The 9,272-nt window shown below is 49.1% G+C and overlaps 1 protein-coding gene across 1 annotated transcript in view; it reads right to left on the reverse strand.

Annotated features, from left to right (window-relative positions):
• sult4a1 (sulfotransferase family 4A, member 1) overlaps positions 1–8,227 on the reverse strand; it is a 15,602-nt gene extending 7,375 nt beyond the window's left edge. The window contains exons 1-5 of the mRNA XM_068307179.1: positions 7,945–8,227; positions 6,708–6,838; positions 6,189–6,269; positions 5,758–5,884; positions 5,381–5,475 (exon numbers count right to left, since the gene is read on the reverse strand). Coding sequence (XP_068163280.1) covers positions 5,381–5,475; positions 5,758–5,884; positions 6,189–6,269; positions 6,708–6,838; positions 7,945–8,113 — 603 coding nt within the window. The 5' untranslated portion in view covers positions 8,114–8,227. The remainder of the gene's footprint in view (positions 1–5,380; positions 5,476–5,757; positions 5,885–6,188; positions 6,270–6,707; positions 6,839–7,944) is intronic.
• Positions 8,228–9,272: the final 1,045 nt, after the last annotated feature.

Genomic DNA, 9,272 nt, shown 5'->3' on the forward strand with positions numbered 1-9,272 from the left:
TTTCTGTGTAAAACGCTTCTTAAATACAGAACCTGGAGATACGAGCTGCTCCACAAAGAGTTCAGTCGAGGAACAACTTCAACTCATATCTGGAGGTACTGCTGCAGGTACTACTGCAGTAGGAAAAGGTACTACTGCAGTAGGAAAAGGACTATAGCATCAATCACTATTCTCATGATAACTATACACCTAGAGCTCTAGGATCACCAGTTGGACACACATGAGACGAGAGCTGGATGGAAGGGTCTGAAGACCCATCACACACGTGTAGACGTGGGGATTAGCTCCCATTAAATAGCTGCTTTGTTCTCTTGGTGTTCCAAGTCAAATGTAACGTGATAGCATGTTACATGAAGTCATGAAGCTACATGTGGCTAGTGTGAGCTAACAGCTGCTGGTTTACACACACAGCACAAACACACATGACTTTAACAGTTACTTGAATTGTGCGGTTTTGTCTATTTTTTCCCATTTCAGTCATTTGTTTCCTGTCAATTTATAATCAATATGTTGATTAGTGTAGACTATGGTCACTATGTATGTCAGAAACGTGCTGTTTTCACTATAAACAGCTACTCCAAGCACGAAAAACAATTACAGTTGTATTTAAAGGACACAGAAATTTTTACGCATTTTAATAAACTACTGAAATAATTTGTATAAAGATTTATACAAATATTGAGAAATAGAGATATACCAAAACAAACAGGTACTGTATTCATATGGATGAAATTCAAACGTGGATGATGCTTTTATTTATATGCATAAAATAATTTATATTTCTAATAATATAGTTAGTTTTTAATTGAAACAAATGAAATTGCTTCTGGTGCTTCATGTCTTTCAAGTGTATTTGTCTTTTATGAGTCACTGACCATAAATGTCCCCTCGGTGAGTGGTCACCTTATCGTGGTGGAGGGGTTTGTGTGTCCCAATGATCCTAGGAGCTAAGTTGTCTGGGGCTTTCTGCCCCTGGCAGGGTCACCCATGACAAACAGGTCCTAGGTGAGGGACCAGACAAAGGACGGCTCAGAGACCGAGTTTTCCCTTGCCTCGACGTGGGTCACCAGGGCCCCCCTCTGGAGCCAGGCCTGGAGGTGGAGCTCGAAGGCGAGCACCTGGTGGCCGGGCCAGCACCCATGGGGCCCAGTCGGGCGCAGCCCGAAAGGACAACGTGGGTCCCTCTTCCCATGGGCTCACCACCTGTGGGAGGGGCCATAGGGGTCGGGTGCATTGTGAGCTGGGCGGTGGCCGAAGGCGGGGACCTTGGCGATCCGATCCCCGGCTACAGAAGCTGGCTCTTTGGACGTGGAATGTCACCTCCCTGGCAGCGAAGGAGCCTGAGCTAGTGTGTGAGGTGGAGAAGTTCTGACTAGATGTAGTCGGGCTCACCTCCACACACAGCTTGGGCTCTGGTACCAGTCCTCTCCAGAGGGGTTGGACTCTCTTCCACTCTGGAGTTGCCCATGGTGAGAGACGCCGAGCAGGTGTGGGTATACTTATAGCCCCCCGGCTTGGCACCTGTATATTGGGGTTCACCCGGTGGACGAGAGGGTAGCCTCCCTCCCTTTGGGAGGACGGGTCCTGACTGTTGTTTGTGCTTATGCACCAAACAGCAGTTCAGAGTACCCACCCTTTTTGGAGTCCTTGGAGGGGGTGCTGGAGAGCGCTCCCACTGGGGACTCCATCGTTCTGCTGGGGGACTTCAATGCTCAGGTGGGTGTGATTGGGAGGAAGGGCCCCCCGATCAGAACCCGAGTGGTGTTCAGTTATTGGACTTCTGTGCTTGTCACGGACTGTCCATAACGAACACCATGTTCAAACATAAGGGTGTCCATATGTGCACTTGGCAACAGGACACCCTAGGCCGCAGTCCGATGATCGACTTTGTGGTCGTGTCATCGGACTTACGGCCGCATGTCTTGGACACTCGGGTGAAGAGAGGGGCGGAGCTGTCAACTGATCACCACCTGGTGGTGTGTTGGCTGCGATGGTGGGGGACCCGACCTGGCAGACCCAAACGTATTGTGAGGGTCTGCTGGGAATGCCTGGCAGAATCCCCTGTCAGAAGGAGTTTCAACTCCCACCTCAGGCAGAACTTCACTCACGTTCCGGGGGAGGCGGGGGACATTGAGTCTGAGTGGACCATGTTCCGCGCCTCCATTGTCGAGGCGGCCGACCACAGCTGTGGCCGTAAGGTGGTCGGTGCCCCAGAACCCGTTGGTGGACATCGGCGGTAAGGGATGCCGTCAAGCTGAAGGAGGAGTCCTATCGGGCCTTTTTGGCCTGTGGGACTCCTGAAGCAGCTGATGGGTACTGGCTGGCCAAGCGGAATGCAGCTTTGGTGGTTGCTGAGGCAAAAACTCGGGCGTGATAGGAGTTTGGTGGAGGACGACTTCCAGATGGCTTCGAGGAGATTCTGTTCCACCATCAGGCGTCTCAGGAGGGGGAAGCAGTGCAGCATCCACACTGTATATAGTGGGGATGGGACACTGCTGACCTCAACTCGGGACATTGTGACTCTGTGGGGAGAATACTTCGAAGACCTCCTCAATCCCGCAGACACGCCTTCTCATGAGGAAGCAGAGTCTGGGTTCTCTGAGGCGGGCTCTCCTATCTCTGGGGCTGAGGTCACCGAGGTGGTTAAAAAGCTCCTTGGTGGCAGGGCCCCGGGGGTGGATGAGATCCGCCCGGAGTTCCTAAAGGCTCTGGATGTTGTGGGGCTGTCCTGGTTGACACGCCTCTGCAACATCGCGTGGACGTCGGGGACAGTGCCTCTGGATTGGCAGACTGGGGTGGTGGTCCCCATTTTTAAGAATGGGGACCGGAGGGTGTGTTCCAACTACAGGGGCATCACACTCCTCAGCCTCCCTGGCAAGGTCTATTCAGGGGTTCTGGAGAAGAGGGTCCGTCGGGAAGTCGAATCTCGGATTCAGGGGGAGCAGTGTGGTATTCGTCCTGGCCGTGGAACAGTGGACCAGCTCTACACCCTCCGCAGGGTCCTTGAGGGGTCATGGGAGTTCGCCCAACCAGTCTACATGTGTTTTGTGGACTTTGAGAAGGTGTTCGACCGTGTTCCTTGGGGGGTTCTGTGGGGGGTGCTTCGGGAGTATGGGGTACCGGACCCCTTGATAAGGGCTGTTCGGTCCCTGTACGACCGATGTCAGAGTTTGGTCCACATTGCCGGCAGTAAGTCGGATTCGTTTCCAGTGAGGGTTGGACTCCGCCAAGGCTGCCCTTTGTCACCAATTCTGTTCATAACTTTTATGGACAGAATTTCTAGGCGCAGCCAAGGCGTTGAGGGTGTCCAGTTTGGTGGCCTCAGTATCGCGTCTCTGCTTTTTGCAGACGACGTGGTGCTGTTGGCTTCATCAAGCCGTGATCTCCAACTCTCACTGGAACGGTTCGCAGCCGAGTGTGAAGCGGTTGGGATGAGAATCAGCACCTCCAAATCTGAGACCATGGTCCTCAGTGGGAAAAGGGTGGAGTGCCCTCTCCAGGTTGGGGATGAGATCCTGCCCCAAGTGGAGGAGTTCAAGTATCTCGGGGTCTCCTTCACGAGTGAGGGTACAATGGAACGGGAGATGGACAGGCGGATCGGTGCAGCGTCTGCAGTGATGCTCTCGATTTACTGGTCGATCTACGTTCCTGCCCTCACCTATGGTCATGAGCTATGGGTCCTGACCCAAAGAACGAGATCCCAGATTCAAGCGGCCAAAATGAGTTTCCTCCGCAGGGTGTCCGGGCTCTCCCTTAGAGATAGGGTGAGAAGTTCGGTCATCCGGGAGGGACTCAGAGTCGAGCCGCTGCTCCTCCGCATCGAGAGGAGCCAGATGAGGTGGCTCGGGCATCTGGTCAGGATGCCTCCTGGACGCCTCCCTGGTGAGGTGTTCTGGGCACGTCCTACCAGGAGGAGGCCCCGGGGACGACCCAGGACATGCTGGAGAGACTATGTCTCCTGGCTGGCCTGGGAACGCCTTGGGATTCTCCCGGAGGAGCTTGAAGAAGTGGCTAGGGAGAGGGAAGTCTGGGCTGCTTAAGCTGCTGCCCCCGCGACCCGACCCCGGATAAGCGGAAGAAGATGGATGGATGGATGGATGGATGATCATAAATGTGTTAACACGGGTATCAGACAAGAAAGGGGGGGGGTGTCTTTGATTTCGCATGTTATGTTCTTTTTGTTATTCACCAGAACGTTCTGTCCTGATTGTAAGTGGGATCCTGCCTACCAACAGTAGGCTGATCCTGGAGCTTAAAGCAGGTCAGGGTTGGAGGACCTGATCAGACCTTTAAGCATCATTTTAACAGGCGTCTGCTGTCACGTTCAGATCTACACCCCCAGGAACAGATGGGTTCAGGCCCAGAACTGGTTCACGAGTCATCTGACTTCACCTGACTTCATATCAGTCCACTGGACATTTTTTCTACATTGGCTCCACCCTTCTTTTTAAGTCTTCATAACAATAATCTTTTTTCCCCTTTAAAATCTATTTCCACACCTCCCCAGTTTTTTCACTGTTATTTATATTTTTTGTTATTCACTTAACCCTTTTTTCATTTATTTATCACTCTCAGATATACTTCAATCACAGAGTTCAGTGTTTTAGGCTTAGAAAGGGAACCTGATCAGTCCTGGATTCAGTGTAACGTAATGTGGAGATAAACAGCACGATGCACCTGGAGTCAGAAGAATGACTTCACCTCACAGGTTGGGTTTGAGACCTGGGTTGATTTCGTTTTACAGGTGTCAGTTTAGTCTGTTGTGTTTTGGGTCACTTCCTGTCGTGAAGTTTCCTTTCAGATCGTCTGTCTTCCTGCTTCCATTCCCTCTTCCAACAGCCGGATTTGTTCTCCTGTGTGTTTTATTTACTGCAGGGGTTTTTTCCAGGTTCTTCTCTTTTGTAACTTGCTGGTTTGTCATTGTTTTAGTTTCATCCTGTGTCAACCAGCCTGAAGTCTCACGTGGAGTCAAACCTTTACATGGAGTCAAACCTTTACATGGAGTCAAACCTTTACATGGAGTCAAACCTTTACATGGAGTCACGTTCTGATCCTCACAGAGGATCAGTGATTCAACCAGACAACACACAGCCAACAGACAGGCTACACACAGCCAACAGACAGCCAACAGACAGGCTACACACAGCCAACAGACAGCCAACAGACAGGCTACACACAGCCAACAGACAGCCAACAGACAGGCTACACACAGCCAACAGACAGCCAACAGACAGGCTACACACAGCCAACAGACAGCCAACAGACAGGCTACACACAGCCAACAGACAGCCAACAGACAGGCTACACACAGCCAACAGACAGCCAACAGACAGGCTACAGACAGGCTACAGACAGGACAATCAGACAGTGATGGTGTTACCTTGTACATGTCCTCATACTTCAGGAAGAGCACGTTAGAGTCCATACGATGTTCCCAGAATTCCTGAACATGTTCAAACCAGGAACCATATCCCACTAGGACAACAAGAGACAGCTGGATGACGAGAGGAGACACGATTCTACAAACCAATAAAAGTCCAAAGCTGTTTAAGTCAGTCCATTGGACTTTAAGAAAGTTTCTTGAAGATTTCTTCAGTTCCTTGGATGAGAGGTGAAACGTCTTCAAGAAACTTTCTCAAAGTCCAGTGGATGGATTTAAACAGCTTTGGAGAACCATGATCTGGATAAAGGAGAACGTACAAAGACAACCAATGGAAGGCTACTGTGTTACTGTCCATTAGTCACCTTCACACTTACGTTTGTCATTCATGAAGCGCCGGCAGAACTCCTGGAAGGTTCCACGGTAGCTCATGGTCCTGAGAGAACGGTGGAACTGGTAGTAGGACACCACCAGGTCTTTAGGGTTACGAGCCATGTAGATCACCTGGAAGAAGACCACCCAGCCCGTCATATTCAGTAGAAACCCCCTCTGTGTTTTATGGTGTCAATACCAAAAGAACCAGAAGTGTTGTTCTATACTTCTGAGTGCGCTGATGGGTGAATGCTGGTTTGTGTTGGAGGGCACTTTGAGTGGTCAGTCAGGAAGGTGGTACCCTTCCAGACCAGGGCTAATATCTTTGTTGTTCACTGATAACATGACATTTTTTAACATTGCTTTTAGCAGCAGTGACTAATCCGAATGGAATAATGAGTCATCATCACTTTAGTGGAACATCTCAGAGACTGACCTTTGCCTCTCCGTTGTGCAAAGCTGTTGGGAGAAACCGATAGGGGAGGTGGCTTTTAATGAGACGAGGGGACGTTAGCTCCTGTGGAAAGATGAAGGAAATTACATCTACATCATCCATCCGTCCATCCATCCATCCATGCATCCATCCATGCATCCATCCATGCATCCATCCATCCGTGTGTCTGTCTGTCTTCTGTCAGTCAGTCTGTCTGTCTGTCCGTCCGACCAACCAATCGACCGACCAATGTTAAAACAATGGTTGTCAGACTATCATTTTTTATTTGTGGTGCTGTCTCCTGGTTGGACAGATGCTGTCTCCTGGTTGGACAGATACTGTCTCCTGGTTGGACAGATGCTGTCTCCTGGTTGGACAGATACTGTCTCTTGTTGGGTGCATGATGAATGAAACATGTGAATGTGACATTATTTGTTTGAACATTGATTGGTCAGACTGGAAACGTGTTTACATGACCAGTCCATGTAACCAGCCAATCCTGACACGATCTCAGGACGTCACCTGTATGATGTCCAGGCCAGGTTGGGGGTACTCTAAGACGGGCAGCTGTTCGTCTATGTTCATCAGGCCGATCTCATCTGGGTCCGCCCCCTGACTCACCAGATACACGATCTCCTGAAGCAAACTGGTCCCTGTAAGGTCAGACATGAGGAGAACACAGTGGTTGTCACGGACACAAGGGACGGACTTCATAAAAATAAAACAACATTCATGACAAATTAACTTTTGCAATGTTGGCTAGAAGAGCTCCTTGGAGGTTCTAGCAGGAAGGACATCTGAAGCAGCCACTGCCAAGAACCTGAAGCTCCATGGAGTTTGGAGGTCCTGTTTCAGCTCTGATAAACCCGTAGGATCCGTCCTAAGCACCACCACGGAACAGGCAGAGAAGCTGCTGGTGAACTCATACTAATACAGCTTTTGCAGATAAAGAGCAAAACGTTCTTCCAGCAATTAGTGGAGATCAGAATCAGAGCTACAACTACAGCATACGTTTCCCAGGAGGCCACAGACACAACAACAAGCAAACACTGCAGCTGTTTAACATCTAAGCCATTCATTCAACTGCAGAGGACATTCCATGTTTTAAGCTTCTGAAGTTTTAAAGGTTTATCAGACCCACAACAGAGAATAAAAAGAAGAGAAGAAGACATTCAATACTCTGTCACAGCTAGAATCAGAATTCAGTCTAAACCAGATCCTTTACAGGCAGTAAAAACTTGCAGCGATGAAAAAGACCAAACTAAAACGTTGTTTTAAAAATAAAAACATTAAAGTCTGCTTTCATTGACAAGAAGGGGGAGGATTTCAATTCTGTTCTTTGTGTTTCTTGTCCTCCTTTAACACTATATCGGTTTTTAAATTAATATTTATATTGATTGAAATCAATGACTTCTTAATATTATTATTTTTCATTAGTTATATTTTGGCATTTTCCTGACGTAGTCGTCTGGTGGTGAATCAGTGAACCCGTTTAGGAGTCAGAATCATCTTTATTGTGTTCCCATCCTGACGGAGGGGCACCGGACAGACCCCCACCTGCGTGGGGTCGCGGTGTGACGTGGCGCAGCTGACGCGTCACCGCTCCGCAGTGTTTACCTTTCATAAAATGTGTTCTGACTTTGAAATGCATGCTGGGATACTAATGTCCCTCAGCGTGGGGGTTTGCTCTGCTTTATGTCTAATCAAACACGCATCTGCCGGCGGTGACGCGCAGTGTGTGTGTGTGGGGGGGTCCTACCTGACTTGGGGTAGGTGACGATCCAGAGGTCGCTGCCCCTCAGGGAGAAGCTGGAGATCTCCTCCATCTTCCCTCTGCAGAAGGGCGGCAGCCGCACTCCGTCAAACTCGAAGTATTTACTCTCGAACTCGATCGGGGTGCTGGGGGTGTCTGCCTCGCTCTCCGCCATCCTCCAACCGGGGGTGGGGGGCACGGCAGGACCGACGGACGCGCCCCCAGACAGAGTGTTTGTGCCGGGATGGAGATGTCGGGTGGATGCTGCGGGCAGACGTGTTGACCAACAGCCAATCACGTGGGAGAGAGGTGATGTAATGCGCGCGCACGAGTCCCAGCATCAGGACCGCTGCGCGCGCCCGACGAGGAATGGCGCTCACAACACGTCACGTGGTTAACCGGTACGCTCCGGTAACTGTGAGAACAACACCCCCGTGATCACGTGATCACGCCCAGCCGTCACCATCCGTCTGCAGGGTGTCGGTAGTTTTACTCAGACAAACTGTTTGTACTCTCTGAACAGACTCTCCTACAAACACGACCGACCAGAGGGTTCGTTCTCTCCTCAAACACACATCCTGTTACAGAAACACGAACTCTTCATTTCTAAATAGAACACTTCTTTCTCTGCACACACACTTTACCAAAACTCTGGGTATTCCACTCTAAATGACATTATTATGTCAAACACTAATACTTGTTTTCACTTCATAAAGTACGTGCAGTCAATCAAAGTACACCAGCTTTCAGAATACTGGGTATCGTTGACATTATAAAAATTGCATAGACTTTAATGTTCCAGTTTTACTGGTATTTTCCTGCTAAATGTACACAAAGTGTGTTGGTGTGAACTTCACGTCCACATGAGATGTTCACATTCAAAAGCGTTCCAGTAAAGAGCAAATCCGGTTTTATTCCTCCAGTTCATTACAGGAGGTCCAGTAAAAATACTCTTTACTGTATGATGGAACAGAAAAAGATTACAGTGAACAAAATATTCATGAAACACACAAGAGTGTTCTGAATAATAAAAAAAACCCCCCAACAACAGCAAAAGTCCAGAAAAAAGGGGGGGTGGGGGGTTTACGTAAAAAAACCACATAATTACTGTCTCTGACCCCCACCATCCTCAGGGGGCGGCCACATGTTCTCATCTGCATCACATTTAGTTCCATCTCCTCACGGAAAACACAAAAGTGTTCATTTCACTCAGTAAATTGACTTCATATACGTAAAGTTTCACAAACCAAATGATTCATTTGTTTCGATGCAGAACTGACAGAAGTTCACAAGAATCAACAAGTAGTTTAGTTGACATTTTTACATCCAACAAG

The sequence above is a fragment of the Antennarius striatus genome, chromosome 22 (genome assembly GCF_040054535.1).
Source record: "Antennarius striatus isolate MH-2024 chromosome 22, ASM4005453v1, whole genome shotgun sequence".
NCBI classification, from domain to species: domain Eukaryota; kingdom Metazoa; phylum Chordata; class Actinopteri; order Lophiiformes; family Antennariidae; genus Antennarius; species Antennarius striatus.